The sequence below is a fragment of the Callorhinchus milii genome, unplaced genomic scaffold (genome assembly GCF_018977255.1).
Source record: "Callorhinchus milii isolate IMCB2004 unplaced genomic scaffold, IMCB_Cmil_1.0 Scaffold4, whole genome shotgun sequence".
In the NCBI taxonomy this organism is placed as follows: domain Eukaryota; kingdom Metazoa; phylum Chordata; class Chondrichthyes; order Chimaeriformes; family Callorhinchidae; genus Callorhinchus; species Callorhinchus milii.
The window spans coordinates 41,001,906-41,024,793 of NW_024704745.1; the positions used below are offsets into that span (position 1 = coordinate 41,001,906).

The 22,888-nt window shown below is 36.0% G+C and overlaps 2 protein-coding genes across 2 annotated transcripts in view; one reads left to right on the top strand and one right to left on the bottom strand.

Moving 5' to 3' along the window:
- LOC103185541 (cilia- and flagella-associated protein 44) overlaps positions 1–16,616 on the top strand; it is a 53,491-nt gene extending 36,875 nt beyond the window's left edge. The window contains exons 25-37 of the mRNA XM_042334621.1: positions 1,599–1,792; positions 2,517–2,694; positions 4,402–4,579; positions 6,008–6,454; positions 8,285–8,488; positions 10,065–10,260; positions 10,783–10,893; positions 11,124–11,254; positions 11,872–11,988; positions 12,610–12,811; positions 15,140–15,300; positions 15,698–15,832; positions 16,394–16,616. Coding sequence (XP_042190555.1) covers positions 1,599–1,792; positions 2,517–2,694; positions 4,402–4,579; positions 6,008–6,454; positions 8,285–8,488; positions 10,065–10,260; positions 10,783–10,893; positions 11,124–11,254; positions 11,872–11,988; positions 12,610–12,811; positions 15,140–15,300; positions 15,698–15,832; positions 16,394–16,561 — 2,422 coding nt within the window. The 3' untranslated portion in view covers positions 16,562–16,616. The remainder of the gene's footprint in view (positions 1–1,598; positions 1,793–2,516; positions 2,695–4,401; positions 4,580–6,007; positions 6,455–8,284; positions 8,489–10,064; positions 10,261–10,782; positions 10,894–11,123; positions 11,255–11,871; positions 11,989–12,609; positions 12,812–15,139; positions 15,301–15,697; positions 15,833–16,393) is intronic.
- Positions 16,617–17,788: 1,172 nt separating this feature from the next.
- Positions 17,789–22,888, bottom strand: part of LOC103185540 (TIAM Rac1 associated GEF 1) — an 87,154-nt gene continuing 82,054 nt past the window's right edge. The window contains exons 24-27 of the mRNA XM_042334263.1: positions 21,384–21,489; positions 20,451–20,538; positions 20,152–20,324; positions 17,789–18,994 (exon numbers count right to left, since the gene is read on the bottom strand). Coding sequence (XP_042190197.1) covers positions 18,510–18,994; positions 20,152–20,324; positions 20,451–20,538; positions 21,384–21,489 — 852 coding nt within the window. The 3' untranslated portion in view covers positions 17,789–18,509. The remainder of the gene's footprint in view (positions 18,995–20,151; positions 20,325–20,450; positions 20,539–21,383; positions 21,490–22,888) is intronic.

The following is a 22,888-nucleotide window of genomic DNA, read 5'->3' on the forward strand; positions in this document are numbered from 1 at the left end:
ACTGGTTTTCTTTGATAGTGTGACAAGGGAGCTTGATAAGGGTAAGGCTGTAGAAGTTGTATATCTGGATTTCAATAGGCCTTTGATACAGTTCCTCTTGAGAAGCTGGTCCTGAAAGTAAAGAAAGTGGGAATCAGTGGATGTATATTACAATGGATACGTAACTAGTTGACCGGAAGAATCCAGAAGGTGGTGGTACAGGAAATGTCATGGGAAATTGTTACGAATGGAGTTCCACAAGGGTCTGTTTCTCACCTCTTTTGTTTCATATTTTTATAAATGATTTGGAATGAGGAGTCACAAGCACATTGGTTAAGTTTGCAGATGACATCAAGCTAATGAAGGTGGTAGATTGCAAAGCTAAACAAGATAGGTTACAGGAGGATTTGAACACATTTGGGAATTGGGCTGACCTGTGGCAGATGAAATTCAATGTGAAGAAGTGTAAAGAACTTCACATGGGGACAAAAAAATCCAGTAAGGGATTATTATTTGAACAGAAGGAAAATAATTTGTATGGAAGATGAAAAGAACCTGGGGGTCCTAATTGACAATAAATTGAAGGTCTCCCAACAATGCTCTGGGCAGTGAGTAAAGCAAAACCAGATGTTGGGATGTATCAAAAGATCAATAGCAAACCGAAATAGTGGAGTAATCCTGCCACTGTATAAATCATTGGTGAGACCATACTTAGAGTACTGAACACAGCTCTGGTCGCCGCAGTACACAAAGGATATTGGAGAAATCGAGAAGATACAGAGGAGGGCAACCAGAATGATTGAGGGAATGGAGGGACTGGACTATGAAGAGCGACTAACTAAATTGGGAATGTTCACGCTGGAAAAGGGAAGATTGAAAGGCGATATAATTGCTGTCTTTAAAATTCTAAAGGGGAAGACAGTGTAGAATCACGACAGGCTGTTGTAACAAGTCCAGAATCATAAAACCAGAGGACATGGCTGTGATTGAAGGGGTGGGAGGTAAATTCAGAATGAATCTACGGAAACACTATTTCAGTAAGCGAATAGTAAAGCTCCATAGGGAGACAGTTGAAGGAGGAAGTGTTGATTCCTTCAAACCCAGATTAGATATCTTTCTTTTAGGAAATAGCATTATGGGAAATAGTACATACGTATTTGGGGACACGTGTGCATACAGCTGCCTGGAAGGCGAACTAGATGGACTTTTTTTTTTGTCTAACATTTCTTATTTTTTTATGATGGGAGTAAGATCCAAGGGGAGCAGTTAACAAAGTAAGCAACAAAAGAACTCCCTCTAGTAAAAGAAGAAAATAACATTCATATCAAATAAACTTTATCTGAGTGTTTGAAGACATTCTTTGGGACCTATTTGCTTCTGGGCAAGACATTTATCAAGTCAAGTAAAGGATGCTATTCTTTTCTATTTGAAGAGGGAATGCTTTAATCAGAAATTACTGGCAATTGATGATGCCCTTGCAAGAAGAAACAAGGATTTCAGCAGAACTCCACCGGCACGGTGAAGGTCTGTTGGTGGAAATCATCTTTCTTGACCCAGCACAATACTGTACATCTGTTTCAAAGAATATATCAAATAATTAATTCTTGATACATCCACAGGTTTAGAGATGCAGTGGAATTTGATACTGTGGTTATTCATGCTATTGAGAGTGACCACCAAGTGTCAACCTACCGTGTAAAATCTTTGTCTGATAAATATTACCTGTTGAGGAATGAGATGAAGAAGAAGCAGAGCCAGATGCAGGTTGGACAAAAAAGCAAAGAGGACCTTGCCAAGGAAATCAGGGAAGCAGGTAGAATGTTGCCTGGGATCATTCCTAATATTAGCTGTTAATTACGTTGTTATTGGACCTTTTTTTTCTAATCGGCAAAAGAGTAAAATAGAGATAATTGTCAAAATGAGGGTCTATTATCTGATGTATTTTTTTCCTAACCATCTGTTCATAGTCTTTATAAATGGCAATTCCCTTTAAATTATATTACATTAATATTCAAAAGTTTGGGCAAAGAACAGTTGCAGGGTTTATTACTGCAAGGTTATGTGCTGGTTCAGTTAGGCAAAGGGAAGTTGACAAGAGTTGGAGGTAGTGATACGAAGTAAGGATTGAAGGAGCTTGGGTGGAAGAGAGCTATACATGAATCCAAGATGGTGGCTGTGAGCATTTTAAGTCTGTTTTGGGTACTATCATTATTCAGAAATCATGGGTATTTCAAAACACATTTTAAAGGATACTTAATTAAGTAACAAATGTGGAGAAATTCCACCTGAATCTAGATTAACCCTATTTTTGTAGGACTTTATAGAGTTTGGCAAATTGTTGAATTCAAAGAATTCTTTAAAGAACTTGCAGAAAACTAGCTTCAAAATTAAGGTTGTATGTGTTTAAGAATATCACAGTTTTGCCCCCCTAGAGTTAATTACATGTCATGTTTAGTATGAAGCTTTGAGTAACACTTGCTACTTAAAGAATGAAATGTGAGACTGAAGATTGATTAATTATTGTCTGCTTATTTCAGGTATTGATAAGGATCAGGTTGCAGGAAAAGATCTCGGAGCTGACCTGCTGAAGGGTCCTGACCTCCTCCATTCAAAGATCTCCCTTGGAGGACGGCAAGAAAAACTGCAGAAAATAATAGAAAAGGCAGAAAAAGCAAAGGCCAAAATTGAAATGAGAAGAAAGCAGTGGGAAGATCTGTAAGTATTTTTTCCATTTAAATTGCATTGCTGTTTGAAAAAGGAAGGCATAGAAAACATGAAACTAGAGGTATTTGAAATTCAATGGGTCCAATTATTTGTTTAATATTTCTTCCCAGTAGCATATGCTTCTGCTCCTGGTCCCCGGCTTCATGTTGAAATGAGGTTCCAAGTGGCCATTGTTCATGTGTGGCAGTGGGTCATAAGACTGCTCGACTGTAGATCACTGTCTGAGGCTACCTCTCTTCACCTGGCTGCACCACCAGCAAAGGGTGCAAGACTAGCAAACACAGCTGATTTTACCCTCCCTATTCCTGGGAAGGCTGAGGTCAATTTAGCTCCCCATGCAGCCCAGGTGAGACCAGCAAACTTAGTCTAGTCCGAGATTTGAACCAGACTGCTTTTAATAATAATAATCCTTGCATTTGATATAGCGCTGTTCATGTCTTCTAGACGTCTCAAAGCGCTGACAGAATATGCTGTAAAGTGAATTGACCATATATTTGTGGGCGAAATGCGGAAGCCAATTGCGCACAGCAGTGTCCCACAAACAGTCGTGGATTGAAAATGACCAATTTATTATTGTTTTGTTTTAGAGGGATTATTATAAGGCGTGTGGAATAAGGAAACTTGTCCAAGGTTTCGCCCTGCCTGGAATTGAACCCAGGTGTCTCGCTTGCGAGGCGAGTGCTCTAACCACTGAGCTACAGTACTCCACAGACTGCAGTCATTGGTTATCAGAATTTTAACCCTGAAAAAGTTAAGACATTGTAAGATTAGGAGGGTCCTTTTGGTTAGTCACGTTGCTCCTTCCATAGTACACATGTACACACAAAACCAATACATTATGCCCACAAATATACGAGCAATTCACTTTACAGTCTATACTGTGAAGTGCTTTGAGACGTCGAGAAGACGTGAACTCTAAAATATCTGTAAGTGCCTTCACCTGCAAACTTAGCTGGCTACATCTGCTCGTGCCAGCAGCATAGACCCAAATACCGATTGCATATATATTTTGTTCTATCCATTTGTATTCATATTATCTTCAGTCCCTTCCTCACTAGGTCTGGTTCTGTTTTTAAAGTTGCTCATTGGCTCAGCAAAACCTGCTACAACATAGAGGCTGAGGCAGAATCTGGAGAAATGCTCCAGAATCTGTGACTGCTGACTAGCATAATACAAAACAATCTCTGCACACTATGAAAACACTAACTGACTGCACACCCTGGAAACATGATCTGCCAACCCTTCTGCTCAGCTTAAAAATGACCAACCAATGTGACTACATTTTTGCTCAGGTCCGTATATTTATTAATGCCAGCAGGCTTACCCTTGAACTCTTCATTAAAATCATGACACTTTTCTGGACCTACATCATAATGGTCTTGCTTGCAGCTTGCTGAGCTTGTGGCAATCTGTTTTAAAGTTAATTGAGGTTTTTAATGAAATAATGAAAGGAATTGACAGGTTCGACATTTTCTTTGGAAAAGGGATCCATTATAGGGGTTGGGAGGCATCTATGCTTTAACATCAAAATAATAATCAGAACTGGGACAGTTAGAACTGAGCTCAGGATGCATTTTTTCACACACAGGTTTAAGAAAATGTAGAATGTTCTGCTCCTCTTTGGTAATGTTCTCCACGTTTGTTTTATGTACAGATAGATTGCCACAAAGTCCTTTGTACTTGTTTTGTTTTTTATAGGTTTGCCAGCAAGCCTGATGAGGACTATGAAGATCCAAAAGATGTTGCTGCGATTAAAGAAGCTAAGGAGAACATGGGAGATTTCAAGTTAAAAACAGCACCTAACTATACTGTACCAGAACATTTGCGTATGAATGCCGAAAAAAAACGAAACCAACTTATCATCCTTGAGCAGAAGGCATGTTATTTACTCTTTGTGCATTATTTTAAGCGTAGAACAACAAAATCCCAGTGAAATGTGGTGGGCTGCCAAAATGCTGTTGGGAGCACATTTAATAATACTTACATTTACTGTAAAAGTATTAGCACCACTAATAACAATCCAAACAAAAATAATTGAAGGCTATTGAAATGTTTACCTTTTCACTATTTAAAAATATCACAACATTGTCGCCAATGGAAAAACAATCTAATAAAGATCAACTATGTGTATTTTAGTGATCTCCATTAATTGAATATAATAATAATCCTTGCATTTGATATAGCGCTTTTCACGTCAGGAGGATGTCCCAAAGTGCTTCACAGAACACACTGTAAAGTGAATTGACTGAATATTTGTGGGCGAACGCGGCAGCCAATTGCGCACAGCAATATCCCACAAACAGTCATAGATTGAAAATGACCAATTTATTATTGTTTTGGGTTTTTGGAGGGATTATTATTAGGCTCTGTGTGGAGTAAGGAAACTTGCCCAAGGTTTCGCCCTGCCTGGAATTGAACTCAGGTCTCTCGCTTGCAAAGCGAGTGCTCTAACCACTGAGCTACTGGATTAGATAAGAACAAAAACAAGTTACAGGAGACGAAAAGACTATGCAGCCCATTTTATATCAAATACATCTTGTGATAAAGTTCAGCATCCCATTACATTTTTTTAATTGCATTCCATGTCTGTGAACTAGCTTTTAATGACTTGCATGTTTAGGTCCCCCCAGATCCCTTGTTCATCTGCCCAAACTGAGCTGAATCATAAAAGCAAAAGGAGGTAGGTAGGAACACCAGGAGGTATAAACTGAGTTAGTGAGGTGGATGAAAACCAGGAGATGAGTCAGGGAGGTGAATGGGGAATGGGAAATGAACAGAGGTGAAGTAAGTAATTGAATGGATTATTGATCTTCATGATTATGGTCAGTCAATTAGGACAATGTTAAATGAGGTTCCACTATACCAACATTTGACAGAGAGGTGGAAGCAAAAGAATCATTATACCACTGTGGTATATTATAATGATAATAATCTTTGCAATTGATATAGCGCCTTATCACATCGTTGAGACATCTCAAAGCACTTCACAGAATATATTGTAAAATGAATTGAGTGTAGTTTTTGGGTGAAACGTGGGTAAAATTGCACACAGCAATGTTCCACAAACAGTTGTGAATTGAGTGACCAAATATGTTTTTTCTTTTGAGGGATCATTACCCCTGGAAAGTGATCTGACAAACAACTGGGTTCCAACTTACTGTTAGGTAAACAGAGGCATGTGGAATAAGGAAACTTGCCTAAGGTTTTGGGTCCTCTCCCTTGCGAGGAAAGTGCTCTAACTACTACGCTACGGGACAGTATATTAATTATGATCCACATCACATGTGTTTTTTGTCTTTTACAGAGTTATGAACTTAAAGTTGAAATGAATAAAAAGGTCATGAAGCTGCGTGATGCAAAGCTTGATACTGTTAAACAGATTTCTAGCTTAGTTGAAGAGTTGAAACTATTGCAGAAAAAGCTTGAGCCATCTAAGCATCTACCCATTCCTGAAATTCCAAAGTTGTACCTCGAGGAAACACCAGAGAAAAAATTTGAATACGATAAAGAAACACTTCTGAATTTCAAGGGAGAAATTACTGATACCCAACAGCGTGTACATTCTGAAATGGCAGGTGGATATTCACTTGCAACCAAAGAAAAAAAGGGCGAATCTTCAACTCCAGAAGAGAATAAAAGTAAAAAGAGAGAAGTGTTGAAGTTTCCAATTGCAGCAACAAAGCTAGAGACTGAATTAAAAAAAATTGAAGAAACAAAACATTTATATTTTCAGACTAAATTGCTGGATAAGGTATGTTGCAAATAGTGACAGTACCAGTGTATTGTGGAATTGATATTTTTTAGAATAGCAATGTCAAAAATAACAGTAGCAATAATAATTTGAGCGCTTGATACAGTGCCTTATCACGTTGTTGAGACGTCTCAAAGAGCTTCACAGAATATGCTGTAAAGTGAATTGACTGTATATTACTGGGCGAAATGAGCTAGCCAATTGCGCATGGCAGTGTCCCACAAACGGTTGTGTATTGAGCGACCAAATTATTTATTTATTGTTTTGGAGGGATTATTACCCCCGGAAAGCGATCCACCAATTGACTAACAACCGATCGACTAGACGATTCGCCAATCCTATTTACTGCTAGGTAAACAGAGACATGCGGAGTAAGGAAACTTGCCTAAGGATTCACCCTGCCCAGGAATCAAAAAAGGTCCTCTCGCTTTGGAGGCGAACGCTCTAACCAATATGCTACAAGACGCCTAGTACCACAAGAAATCACAAGTGCACTCTAAAATACTAACCTGAATGAAAGTGAAAAGGAACATTTTCTTTATCACACAGAATCTTTGCATCATAATTAAAGCTTAGAACATAAGAACATCAAAATTATTGGGGTGGAAGAGAAAAGGCCATTCAGTTTAGAGAATTGCATCTCTTGGTGGAAAATTCTCCCATCAACACATCTAACTGCACAGTGGAAGTGGAAGTATTGCAAAATTTAAGTGAAACCCAGTATTTCATGAAAACTAAGAATGATCCACTCAGCTTTTAATATTTTCATGTGACAAAATCCTGGCTTCTGCTTAGTGACTCCCTAAATTCATGACCCAATAAGCAACTCTTCATGTAGAATTACAGGCAAAGATCTGTAACTCACCACATCACTGCACGGCAAGTTGTTTGATTAAGAAGTCGTGCCATGTTATTATCCATGGTTCAGCTTACTTGTCATAAATTTAAAAATAAACATTTTAAACCAGCAGTTTAGAATTCAACATTGTGCTCTATACTTACCCTGGGGCTTAATGTTATTTTCACGCTCTTATAGATCTCAATCAAATTGTTTATACTTATTCAATGATTACAATTTTCTTCTGTCACTCTTCAGTGTCAATTTTGCAAACCAGAAGAAAATTGTGATGCTTGTGAAAGTTGTGAAATATTGTATTATATGCTGAAAATATTAACATGGGTAGCTCAATCAGAATTGCAATTAGAAAATTTCAATCCAAATAAATTTACTCAGCCTTTTAAGGTTGTGATAGTGATCTTTTTGTTATGTCTAATAATTATAATCCTTACATTTGATATAGCACCTTTCATGTCAGGAGGACATCTCATGACCTCATCAGAATCCCTTTGAAGTTGATGAAATTAGTACCATGCTTAAACGTATCCCTTGGGGAAGCAAAGCAGGATCGTGATTTGATTCAGACTGGCTCTGAGGAGAACACCAGGCTAGTCTGTACCAATCAAAGGAAATGTTGATGACTGTCTGGCTATTCATGAGACTTGATAGTCAAAACAAGTAATGGAGCAACTATCTGAACAAGCAGGATGAAACTTACTAATGCTTTGTAGCTGAGTTCCAGTAGTTCTAATGTGAAGATTTATCGAAAATGTGTTTAGAATATTTTAACTTCAGCAGAATTCAACTTCTGTCAGAATTTTTTTAATAAAAACGCAGAAAAGTCTTAAATTTGTGGAGTTATAAAAAAGTGTTTTACCAAATGTTACTGACTTTTGACTAAAAGATTCTAACAGCAACAAATGAAATGCAAGAAAGTGTGTTTATTTATAAGATGTATATGTTGATTTAATTGGTTGACATTTTCTTTTCAGATATCTCAACTAATAAAATACCTTGATGCAGAGCTTCGTGTTATTTGCCACCAAAAATGTAAGTTGGACATCAACATGAAAATGGCTGACTTACTTCATGTTACACTTTTTGAAGAAGTTCTTCTATTGAAAGAATTTGAAAAGAGAGAGAACGTTTTGCAGGAACGAGTCAACCAGAGGATTAATGACCGACTGGAAACACAAGTAAGCAAAAATTTAGTTCCTTAAAGATATTGTAATTATACTATTACAATATTTTATTAAACATTTACATTTGTTCTTACCTTTTGTCTCCTCCGTTGAGGATAAATAATCACAAATCACAAACAGCAATACTAATTCAAACCTTTCCCACATATATAATTCTTTGGGGAGGACAAGTTTGGGGAGAGAGTGGGGGAGGGGGATCAAATTGCATAGCTCTTTTCAAAGACACGATGGGCCGAATGGCCTCTCTTCTGTGCTGTATAATTCTATGATTCTTTGATATCCTTTTCCATACTATTTATAAATATTTTGTGGGGGTTTCACCCATAAAATATACAGTTAATTCACTTGACACTGTGAAGTGCTTTGAGATGTGTCGAAGACGTGAAAAGGCACTGCTTCAAAGGCAAGTTTATTATAAAGAGCACCTTTAACCCCTCAACAGTAAAACTTTAAAGTTGAAAGGCTTTTATAGCATCTATGAATAAAACCAGTTTCACCAAAAACAAAGACTGCAGACGAGACTAATTCTTCTAAAATGAGATGTTTAGTCCAAAAGTGTCTGCTAAGGACAGAATTTAAAGACATTTTTAACCATAATTTCTGTACCATCTCTTAATTACCTCCAGCAATAATTAGGGAACGGAATGCCTTTAGGAATATTATTATTTTGACTCCATAGTATTCAGCAACTTTTCTTTTAGTTCTTACATTTGTATGTTGCATCATTAGCTCTTGCACTATAATTTTACATAATATATTATTGACCATTTCAGCTATCAAGAGCGCTCATTAGTAACCATTTTAGTAATTAATCCATTCGATTCACAGTTTATGTTCACAGAACATGGCTATATTTTCAGATGAGCAAGAAAGAAAAATTGCAAATAGACAGTGTCCCTGGGTATTTCTGCCAGACCAAGAACAAGCATGGATATTCATGAATGAAAAGGAAGGAATTTTTTTTGATATAAACTGAACTTTCCAAGTGCAAATTCACACCAATTTTGGAGGGTTATATTCATTAGATTAGTTGGAGCTCTTTTGACCCGGATCCCTTTAATCTTCATCCTGTTATTTATTCCATCTTTCAGACGAGACATTAAACCGACATCTCTTCGCCTGTTCAGGTGATAGTTACAAGATCCCATGGCACTATTTGAAAAGAAAAGAGTTTTTTCCAGTGTCCTATCCAACAATCCCCCAAATAAAATTGGTCACTCACTCCAAGGCTGTTTGTGGGATATTGCTGTGTGTAATTGTGCTGCCACGTTTGAAATTCACAGTCACTGTGAATGTACCAAATGCAAGGATTACTATGTTATTATTTAAAATAAACCACAATAAAGTCAAGATTTTGCTTACTCAATGCATGGAATTGGAGACAAAAATGTCCATTGGAAATTGCTATACTTTGATACTAGAAGCTGCTGTATTTTTTTGTTTATTATATGGTAATATACTATAAAGCTATGACTAAAATTAGATTTTAAATGTTTTTCTTTTTTCTTTTTAATAAAAAATGTAATACTCCATTAACTCTAAACAAAACTGTTGTACATTTTTGTTTTAGATGAAAGCAGAGGAATGTTTGCTACAGTTGGAGGCAAAAAAACGAGACATAACTAAATTACATGAAAAAGAAAAGGCCCTATACATGACTTTCCAACTGTCTCTTGGTGAAAACAACAAACATATTGAATTTCTCACTAAGGTCTTCAAGAAGAAAATCAAACGGGCAAAAAAGAAAGAAGCACAACTCGATGAGGGTGCGGATGTAAAACAAAAGATGTGCTAAAAACTTGGGAATTCTTGTGAAAAATCGTGCTAATTTTCACCACGTCATTTCTTTTGGGCATTGAACGTACAAATTTGGACATACAGGATGGATGCAGTCAGTTCCTATGGCAGAGTGCAGTACAGTTCTATAGAGTAGATCGGTTATTACCTCATTTCAACTTGTGGAACTTTGCTGCTGCATATGTGTCTGCTGTATTTGCGTTCAAGTACTGTTCAAGTCATGATACTGACAGTTTTTTTTTCAGTGTTTTAAGATCCTCCACTAGTGTTAAAAACCCTAATCACAATTCCCTACTCATTCCCTTTTATATTTTTACCTTAAATACTTATGCAATACCCTTTTAATATATATAGTATTTTATTTCCCCCTGAATATCTGGCTATCAAAAGTTATAAATATGTTTCTATATAAGTAACAACGTGTTTGTTTGATTATCAGTGTTTTACATCCTGCATTATCACAATCTGATAATGTTCATTTTGTTTTATAGACGATGAAGAAGAAAGCGATGAGGAATCAGAGGAACAATTTGGCATGAGTAGTGATGAGGATGAATCTGACTCTGAGATGAGTGGATTGGATGACACTGTTTGCCCAGAAAGTAAAAAGTCTTATCAATTTCACTCTTTTATATCAATCATTTAAAGGAGGGCGTTAGGTGTAATTTTAAGACTACGATCATTGTTTGGATCCCTGAACAGGAGTGGCGAGTCATAAACTCTTTATCTTGCATGTTAATTCCACTTGTTATCTTAACTACCTCGGTCAGGTCACTCGAAGACCTATTTAGGTCTTGGGCATATAACTCAATTGTTATTCTGGTCTGTACAGATTGTGACCCATCATTGTTTGACAACACCATTCAACTTCGAGAAGTACGACTTGATATTGAAGAGTTATTGGCTGAAGAGAAAAAAGTTACAGATCAGATGAAGAAAGAATATGATTCTATTGCTAAAAAGGTTAACTTGTTTGCCTGTTTAACTAATCTGTGTTCAAACTTTTCGAAAGTTCCAAGTACTCATTTGGTCAAGGTGCAAAATCAACATTCCCAGTGTTATTGTTCAATTACATTACTGTTAAAACATACTGGGTTTAAATTCTTCTAGAATTGTCATCCCTATAACACTAGGATTCTAGGAGTGAACCCAGAACATTGGGACGAAATGTTAAAGTGATGACACTTTATCACTTTTAACATCAGTGATTTTTAAAAATATCTGAACTCATTTTCAGAGTAAGAAACCACAGATCACAATAACTATACTGTATGTATAACAGTTCCATGTGTACATGTGACATTTTCCTCTTAGTTAATTTATATTGTTTATTTATTGTTAAAAAGTTCCTTAGAAAGCCAACCCCCCAAAAAAAGAAAACCTTAAGACTAAATTTAAGAATTTGCCAAAAATCTGCACAACTGAAATTTGGGGACAAAATCCTGAATAAAATAACAGGTTTTTAAATAACTACTGGGTGACAGACCCCAATAAGTTCAAATAGGCTCCATTAAGAAGTAGCGCACAATTTGTGTTTTAAAAAAAACCAAAATGTAATTGTGTGCCTGCTTTGTTTACAGATAAAAGTAATTGAAGGAACTCTACAAGCAGCAGAGGCAGATCTGGAACTACTACAACGTGAAAAGCAACAGAAATTAAATGAATTACACGTGGTTGTTCCTTTAAAACTGCATCAGGTAATCAACTTATGGAATTTAAAAAATATATTAGTTATTAGATTTTTAAGTATCCATTAATTAGATAATGGGTATTTAACAAATTTTGCCACCAATATTCTCACGTTCTCCTGAAGAAGTTTAATTTATTTTCCTTCTCCTAAAGTATGCTTCCATGGCCCCAAATCGATCTCATCCAAATAATAATTCTTCCTACGTGAACCTTAACAATGTATCTTGGCAATGTGAGAGCCTTGGATGCTGACCGTGATTCTAGCATCCTCATATGTGTACCTCTAGTATAGATTTTGAGACGTGAAAATCATGCCAAGGATGATTATTATTATAGATTACTGGATAGGAATCAAGAGTGGGAAGTGAATTGGAATACTCCAAATATGTGCTATCAAAGAAGGTATTGGAATAATTGAGGCGGGAGGTGATGAGGGTTTTGGCTGCATTGGGTGTGAGGTGTGGTCAGAGGTTGTATGGGTGATGATGGTTGAGACAGAGGAGCTAGAATTTCAAAACTTAACATTTTGATTTTATCTTCCGAAATGTTTTCAATAATTATTAACATAAAGCAAAAGGAAATTTCTAATTGATATTTTCTTCATCTGATGTGTTATTTTTTCACACTAGATGGAATACATTGTGAATGGCGAGATTCCAAATGATCTTGTGCAAGCATTGGTGTTCACCAATGAAGCATTACTGTCTTTGCAACAAAGGATCAGAGAGTTGCAACAAGAGAAAGCAGAGCAGCGAGAGCTGTATAAGCAAGCACGACAAAAGCATGTTCAACTTATCAGGGACAGAAAAGATATGGAAGCTAAAATAGCAAGTAATTACTGCTTACAGTATTATAATAAATGGAAATTATTGTCACACATCACTAAGAAGTAACATTTGAATGCTGATAAAAACACTTTTGTTTCATTTTTACAGTTGTATTTAATGTAGTCAGCTATTTCCAAGTTTGTCAGCATATTTATCAAATTTAAAGTTCTCTGAAATGGTCTATTTCCTAAAGTGAGAATGTCTATATTAATAGTGCTAATTCCCCTTCGCTCTTACTTTTGCAATGACAACGAGAATGTCAGAGATTTCTGTTGAGAAATGGGACTATGCAAGCCTTCTGTACACTCTTCAATTGGAATCTTCTCAGCAATAAATTAATTTCACAGCAATGAAGACAATGTGGAGCAGCTGCTATACCTCTCTACAGTATTTCCTGATTTTTTTTAATGTTTTGTTTTACAAAAGAGGAACATATGAGGTTTCACAGAGGCAAGTATTGTTTACTCAAAACAGCAATAGAATACAAAAGAAGACTATGGTGTTCAAAAGCTCATTTATCCAGGGAAGGGAGGAGGGTTATTTGCAGTGCATGAGTACAGAGAAAAAATGCAGACTGCCAATCAGACAAGAGCTCCATAGCCTTCTTTCTAGGAAAGTATATTATCATAAAATATCCTTCCTTTTAATCAGTCGTTACTAGCCAGCCGAAAAAGTATTCTGAGTTTTTTCTATGTTCCTTTTTGAATTGTTGCCTGAAAAATGTAGTACTCATATATACAGTCCTATTACAAAATAGGAACAAGACATTTAGCCCATTCACTATAATCATAGAATTATAGAGCACAGAAGGCCATTCGGCCCATTGTGTCTATGCTGGCTCTTTGAAAAGAGCTATGCAATTCAATCCCACTCCCCCGCGCTCTCCCCAAATAATTATCTAATTATCTTATTTAGATAATTATTTATGTCAACATTGAGCCTACTCTTGTTATTGTTCATGCACTGAACTAACTGCTCCAAATCCAAACCATTGTTCTGTTTCCGAATTTGTGTTCATATTCTTTCTCCAAGTGTTTATTTTAATTGCCTTTTATATATTGTTATGGTCTCAACGATTCGATAGTAGCTTTCAAAAGGGAACAGCATATGTATTTGAAAAGGAAAAATTTGCAGGGCTATGGGGTAAAACAGGAAAGTGGGATGAGTTGGAAGGTTCCTTCAAAAAGCTGTCACAGGCACGACGGGCCGAATTGCCTTCTTTTATGCTGTGAGATCCTACAAGAGCTGAATTGTGTAAAGAGAATTGGGATAATAGCACCTTTTTTAACATGTAGCTCGTCAATGTATGTTTACTTATTTTCTATATAGTACAATTAAAATAATTCATTGCCTTCTCAGGATCTCTGATAGTATGTCTCTCAAGCTGAAGTGCAGCAGCAGGAATGTTAACAAACCACAACTCCTTCATTAATATGTTCAGTTTCTCTTTTTAATATGCAACAATTATAGTATATTTAATATGTTCCCAAAACAATATTTTGTCCATGGGCAATGTTTGGAAGAAGCTCATCAAGCCTAAACTGATAGTAGTTCTCCACTGGAACTCTCTCCTATGAACCCATGCTCTTGTCACAATATCCTTTTGTATTCTTCCTCTTGAGATGTTTACCCAATTCTCTGTTAAATGTTGTTGTGACTAATCAGGCTATTCTAAAGCTTCTCTATATAGCTTCTCTACAGGTGGCTCTCCTGTCAGATCAATTTGCTTAGAAGACTAATACAATATGTACAGGCTACTTAATTAAACAGCCTAATAGCATAGACTATCATTTTCTATAATCTTGTCTGCACTCTTCATCACCAGAAGTACTCTTTCTCTATAGCCTTATAAATATCATCTCACAGTGATGCAATCAAGTCAAGATCATATCAAGCTCAATGAAATATTTGGGGAGAGCGCGGGGGAGTGGGATTGAATTGCATAGCTCTTTTCAAAGAGCCAGCATAGACACAATGGACCGAATGGCCTACTTCTGTGCTCTATAATTCTATGATTATAATGAATGGGCTAAATATCTTGTTCCTATTTTGTAATAGGACTGTATATATGAGTACTACATTTTTCAGCATTGTGTATAGTGGCAAAAAGAAAAACTAACAAAGGTTGGGGATATATAACTCCAGAAGTATACTTTCTCTAGCTTCTTCTTCCATAGTTTTGGACTATACTCTCCAGAATCGTGTGGAAATTAGTTTTTTTAAAAAATAGTTATTCCTGGGATTGTCCTGATTTGTACATCTTAGCTTTTTACTGAATAAACTCACTGAACCATTGTTGTTTTAAAATTATAACTCATTTGTAAACTTACAGAGTTAGAAGAAACTTGCTACCAGGAAATGATCTTAAAGTTTGGTCGTGTAGTTGATCTGGAAGCATTGCAGACTCTCTCAGTGAACAAGATCTTGGAGGAGCTGAGAGACAAAGTTCAAACATATGAAACAGAGTTCTTCAAAGATCTTAAACGACGGGAGGTAATTAACTTATTAAACAACTGTTGAATAACACACATCAGTTACTAATATCAGACATATAACTAAATTGATACCATTTAATTATTGGCAAGCTACGCAATGACATATGGTACTACATTGAAGTTTATGCCACTATTAAGTAAAAACATAATTCCCTAAGAATAGCAATATCATGGGTATCATTTATAAGTATTTAGGTCTAAACGTGCATCACAGTGTTCTTAGTAGTGTATTGCTCAGAATGAAAGTACTAGCTCATTATAAAATTTCAAATTTTTTACAAATATAATTATAATATGAATAACACCATAAAGCAGATTTACTATTGGGTTTTAATTCTATTTAGCCTATCATTTTTTAACCAAAGGAAGATTTTTTTTGTTTTGTCCTAATCCAGGATAAAATATTAGTGCAAAAAGATCAACTTACAGATCTGACCAGACAGTCTACTTGTAAACTGGATCAGATGAATGCACTGGTGACACGTAAGAAGGAGATTGAAGGACACTTAGATGTGCAGCAGAGGAATCTGGTAATTTTCACTTTTTCTTTATTTCTAACATTTTTATGCAGCAATTACCCAACACCTGTTTCCAAGCTATAGTAGAATTCTGTATGGTACCTAAGTCGTTTTATTGCATTCTTTGTACACAAACATCATCATGTGCTTTTTAGAGCCTCCCTCAAGTATCATCTCACAGTGATGCAATCAAGTTAAGATCATATCAAACTCAATGAAACTGTCAGCATTGTGTGTAGTGGCAAAAAGAAAAACTAACAAAGTTTAGGGATATATAAATCTCCAAAAAATATAACTTTAGCATCGGAGAATTATACATCCCAAGATTTTTCACTATATTAATGCAAGGATATATTTTCATTGGAAGGAGCACAGAGAGGAAAACCAAATTGCAAGCTGGAATAGGGTGTTTTGAGGGGAGGCTATGAAAGCAGGGAATGTTCACACTAAATAGGAAGCTCAGGATAAATCATATTGAAGATCCTAAAGGAGTTTTAATGTCTTATTTTTGAACTGTAGTGTATAATAAGACACAAAACACTGCAAGTACAATTTTTTTTCTTATTATTCTAGGGAGCACAATTCCAAGAAAAGCAAACGGCTGACCTTGAAGAGAGGCAGAGGATGATTCAGCTTGTGGATCTACAAGCACAAGAGATTGAAGCTTTAAAAGATGAAATAAGCCTGTTGTCTAGAAAGGGAGGCCATATACTCCCACCAACCCAGCCACCATTAATTTAGTCACAGTGACTTTAATTCTTTGACAATGCAAAATAAAATGTGTTTTTATTTCTTACATTTATCCTTTCTTTAACTCACAATAATAATAATAATAATAATCCTTGCATTTGATATAGCGCTTTTCACATCGGGAGGACGTCCCAAAGTGCTTCACAGAAGTGAATTGACTGGATATTTGTGGGCGAACGCGGCAGCCAATTGCGCACAGCAATGTCCCACAAACAGTCGTAGATTGAAAATGACCAATTTATTATTGTTTTTGGTTTTGGAGGGATTATTATTAGACGTGTGGAGTAAGGAAACTTGCCCAAGGTTTCGCCCTGCCTGGAATTGAACTCGGGTCTCTCACTTGCAAAGCGAGTGCTCTAACCACTGAGCTACAATTATTTTAATTCTATTACAGAATATAGGTTTTCATTCTATGTTTTACCTCCATATAACAAATGTGTTGAGTGATGAACAAGACTAAAACTGCACAGGTTATGTATTAACTACACATTATTGTAGTTGGGTAAAATTGATTTTAAAAATAGCATGCAAGAACAAAAAGTGACACAGTCTACTTGAAAATAACTAGCACAAACATTTTGCAAACTTCTTTATTGTTTATGCATTCCCTCTCAGAGCACAGTGAAATGAAAAAAATATTACAAGGAAGTCAGTAACAGCATAACATGCTTTTAAATGCTATATGGAGAGTGTAACTAATTTGGATTAGTTTTAAGGCCCAATGGAGTAACTTCTGCTTTGATGTTAGTTCTTTGGCAGTGTCATGCTTGTGAGAAAACAAAACTGAAGTGACCAGTCATTTTACCACAATAAAATATAACCCCTAATGATTTGTGGTCTAACAAATATCTCTAGATTTGTGTAAATGAAAAACTTCAGGAAAAAATACCCTTCTAAAACTAAATTTGTAAACTGCTTAGAGCATTCTGCAACAGAAATATTCACATCACCTATCCTTAGACCTAGAGTAAAAATTAAACATTTGTATTCTGAAGTTTATTAAGAATTCATCAATTGAAATGTAACCGCTGAATTTCATAAATTAATTGTAAAGTGCTGAACTATATTACTTAAAATATATTTGTTGTAGTCAGCAATATTTACACGATTTCCATAATCAGCATCTAAAACCCAAAAGAATACCTTTTTTAGCATTTGTCTATATTTGCTAACCAAATTAAAATAAAGACACATAAAGAATTTCTAATTTCATGTGGTTTTATTATGTTTGACAAACATTTACAATGCTTAAGATCAATGAATCTAAACACAGAAAAATAGAACTTCTTTCAGCTTACAAAAGAAATATATTAGGCAAATTCTGATATGCGCATTAAGCCTGGAATTATATACAAACACAATTATGGCAACAATCTAACTATCTTCAGACTTGCTGATAAGTGTAATGATCTCTAAAGTAAGCACTGTAGTTTGAAAAATTAATTTATTCAAGGTTAGTTGTTCTTTTGTTCATATAAACACCTGATTTTCTACCAGTGCAACAGTTGAATTACCGATTTGTAATCCTTTCTCCAGTAATGTATACTATAAAGATACTTTTCAAATAGTTAGAGGGGCAACTTAGTTCTTGATCCTTTAAAAGTAGTACAGATACAAGAGTTTTGCCTGTCCAGTAATTTACAAATATACTAAAAATGAAATGATAATTGTACACCTGAACAATAATAAATATTTAACTTTAAAGCCCTTAAATATATTATAGTTGTGTAGAATGAAGCCATAAATCTGTTCATATAAGCAGTTTTTGTTTACTCATCTTAACAATTCTTAACTGAGCTTAATGGGACAGCATAGCTTCTAATTTGTTGCTGCTGTCTCAATTTATATATTATGGAGTATGTAATCATCCTTACAGTATGCAACACATCGGAACGGTTAGCACTGAAGACGGATAGTAATTCTGAACAATCATGCAACTTTAGATTTCATTATTTTCTTTTTCAGTTGAAATGAAGCCTTCACGTTTCACCCAGATCACCTCAGGTGCATTGTTTTCCACAATGCCATTAGTTCCCGATACAGCTTTTTGCTTCGTAGAAAATGCCATTTTAGATTGAGATTTTTCTGCTGTTCTGTAGGTTGATGTTTTTCCATTCTCAAGAAGCTCATCTTGAAAGGTCATTGCTTTTAGCTGCTCTTGCAGATCTTTTGACAGTGATGAACTTTTCACAGACTGGCAGTATTCATCATCATCACTTAGAATATCAGTCTCCTTAATGTCGTCATGCTCTTCATACTTACCAAGATCAAACTGTTCCTCTACCCAACGATCAGTGTCATTGCAAACTGCTGGCAACTGCAATGGCTCATTATTTTGATTGCGTTCAAACAGATCATCTGCATCAATAGTGAATCTGTTCCTAGATAATTTCCTTTTTCCTGAGGTGCTGCAAGGTACTGAAACTGAGAGAGGAATGAAGATGTTCAGAATTAGATCCTCCAAAGCATTTCAAGACCAATCAAATGTGATAATAATTTAGTCCCAAATTAATAATGTTAGTTACTAATATCTATCACAATGGGTGTACATTGCACATCATGTGTGAACAAAGTTTTTCATAATTGTTCATATCATGAAAGCCATATTATAATAGTTTCTTAAATAATAAATTGAAAATGAGATTTAAGACTACAGAATAAATGGAGAAAGGAAACAAATAACAATAATATTTTATTTGCTAACTTGATACAGTACTTTAAATTTTAAAATACCACTTCTAAAGAATGCACCTATTCGCAAAAAAGTGGGATCAACAAAATTGGGTATCACCAGAAGTTAGAAGGACCATAGAAGAGCAACTTCTAGATACCTTTGCTAAATATCACATCATTAAAAATTCTGGCCTGTCAAATAGTTTGGTAGTGGATGTGAGTTAGACCTTCAAGCTTGAGGTCGAAATCAAGAAAAGCCCAGTGAGTTTTGGACTGTGTGAGTAAAACTAGGGAGACATAGGTTTAAAATTGTAAATGCATGTTGTTATAGAATAACACCTGAAGATTAGAATATTTTTTCCAAAAAATAGTACTTTCTCATTGCACAGTACTGTATTTTATCTTCACTTTCCCACAATGCTACCTTTTTGTCTTTTAAAGGCCAGTTGGGACGGGGATTAGAAAAGATGATCTGGGAGACTCATCATTCAGAAAGAAGGAAGAAATATTACACCCAGCATTTGGTAACATTTGGTAACATTTCTAAATCTTGTAAATGGCAATGTTCAGCCAAAACAGAAATAGTTATAGCTTGGTCCAATATTAGCTAGCAAATAATTTTGGAGGGAAGCTTTGGGTTATACATTAGATGTTGAAAATCCCTCACAGATGCTTTTTTTTGAAACTACAAATTTTGAATATCTCAGAATCATTTTCATTAATGTAATTTCTACAAATAAATTCACATATAAATATTAGGAAAAAAATTAAAAATATGAATTGGGATTCTTTTGAGTTAACAATTAATGAAAGAATATGAGGACCCCAAAAAAACATTTTGTTTTACATTTGTTACAATCCTATAGGGGGAACACTGTTTTATAACACTCAGAACCTAGAATTCTTACCAGCTCGGTTTACAACTGGCCTTGCTCCTTTCAGTGCACAGAGCCTCTTTCCTCCAAAAGGCATGTACTGTTGGGATTGTGGTAAACTTTCAGTTTTTAGAAGTTGCCTTCGCTGCTTGTCACGGATAACCGACTGAACAGCTTTGACAAAATCCCGCTTGGTGTCTGAAGTACTAAAAATTGTCAAAGATATATTACAAAGCCTTAAAATTACATTTAAAAACCTTAATATAACAAGAGCTACCACAGTCCTAGATAGAAAAACAATCAAACTGGGGAAGAGATGTGAAAATGGTTACCTGTTACAAAAATGAAAAGTTGTCTCTGGTCTCCCTTCTGACTCTGATTTTCCATGAACAATTTCAAACATACAGTCAGCTTCTGCATCTACAAACAAAAATACACCATCCAACTGTTTTAATAGTAGGTAAGGAAATTTAGATTTTTATAAAGTTTGGAGGTGACCATCTTTTAGTGCAAGAATAAGATCAAATTAATTTTAACTGATCTTGACATGGTATTATTCAATCTTAAAACTTGCTCGCATACTTTTAGCAACATAAGAAATGCCGATTCAGTCCATTAATCCTGTTTTTTTCTATGAGCCACGTGAAACCTCGTCTGTTATATCATTCCATATGCTTTCTCTCTCGAGGAACAGTCTCCCTCAGGGCTCATCCAGTCCTGTTTCCTTCCACCTCCCCTCAGGTAATCAGGTAATTCACAGCCCAGGCAGTCAGTGCTCCCTCCCAGACAGGCTAGTGAGCAGTATGTTCAGCTGGGGAGCCACAATTTAATATTACAAACAACAATAATAATAATTTAGTCACTCAATCCTCAACTGTTTGTGGGACACTTGTGTGCAATAGGCTGCCTAGTTTCGCCCACAAAACACAGTCGCCTCACTTTACAGTATATCCTGTGAAGCGCTTTGAGACATCCCAATGATGTAATAAGGCCTGTTTCAAATGCAAGGATTATTATTATTAAATAAAACTTGAATATTTGCTGCAAGGAGGGAGGGGGGAAACCTGGAAGTGCCTTCCACGGCTATCTTGCAAGTTACAATGGCTGGGCCAATTGAGTGGTTAAACCTCCAAATTCTGAGGTTAAACCTCGATCCTCACCTTGGAAATCCAATTATTTACAGTGTCTAGTTCATCTTAGCAGAATCGCATTTCAACAAAGTTCAACCGTTTTGTTGAAATCAATAGAGAATTCTTCTTTCATACCTGAGATGGCAATAGATCGAATCTGCAATGCCTGAGTGGGAATCATATAACGAAATCTGAATGGATCCTTGTCATCAGAGACATACCCTCTCTGAGAAATGTTTCCCTGTAATGAGAGAGTCACTTTTATTTTTAGTTACATTACTGTTATATTAGAAGACTAAATATGAGATGCTTTTAATATCTGTTCAAAGTGGATTTAAAATTATAGTTGTGAGATAAACAGCTTCTGATTAACTATAATTTAGTAAAGTAACCAAGCCATAGTCATCAGGAAAACATGAACTCAGAACTATAATTACAATTTATTTAATTTAGAACAATATGGTATATAATTCATACATAACGAAAAACAAAACAACAAATTGCATTTATAGAGCACCTTTCACATCCCAAGGTGCTGAATAGTGAAGGGTTTGAACCTGAGCTGAGGGTTGGAATCAAGAGGGATGGAGGGCAAGGGGGTGGGGGTAGGAAAAGGACCAAAGACACAGCTGAAGGGAAAGGTCTTGAGATAGGCCTGAAGGGAGGGAGCAAGGTGGAGTGGCTCTGGGATGGAGTTCCAAAGGGTGGGGACAGAAATGCTAAAGCTGATCGTGGAAGGTAGGCTGGGGGACATGGAGCAGGTGAGTGCCCGTTGAGTGGAGGAACAGGTTAGTAAATCACAAAGGTAGAGAGGAGTAAGACTGTGGAGGGCTTTAAAGATGAGGATTATGAACTTGATACTCTGGGGTTGGGGAGCCAGTGAAGCCGGTGAAGATGGGGGCGATTGGGTCATGGAGCTTAGTGCAGGAGAGGACACGAGCTGCAGAGTTCTGAATAATCTGCAGCTTGTGGATGGAAGAGTTGGGAAGTGCAGCAAGCAGGTAGTTGGAAAAGGGCCTCAGCGGCCTGAGGGAAGATATCGTAGCAGAGGTCGGCAATGTTGCAAAGGTGGGGGAAGGCAGAGTGGGTCATGGCATGGATGTGGAGTTTAAAAAAATCACAAATGAGCACACTTGAGAATATACTGTTGCATAGCGACTGAATTCACTGCAGTTTATCAAAGGCTTTTAATGATATCAGACAGAGAGTCTTCAGCTCATTCATGTGAAGGATGTTTACTAAGAGACATCATTGATGATTTTGGATCAAAGCTTACTTTAATGAACACAATACCATTTGAAGTACTGAATAAAGCGATCTGAGATGAAGGAGGACTTCATAGATTTTGTACCACTTTACACTAAGTTTGCCTGTCTTTCTCTGTTAATAAATGCATTTGATATAATTGGCTAAACCCCTTGTCAGAGCATATATTTCCTCTCCTAAATTGAGACTTGGGACACTGTGAAAGATTATACAATATGAGTATCTACGTTCCTGTTATTAGGGCTCATTATAAGGAAAAATTCTGCTCCCTGAAAAGGGTGCATTTATGTTCAGAGGAGATCTGGTCTGCTTACGTGATGATATGCATACTTTGATGTAAGAAAAGTTCATGAAACATTACAAATTATGATGGC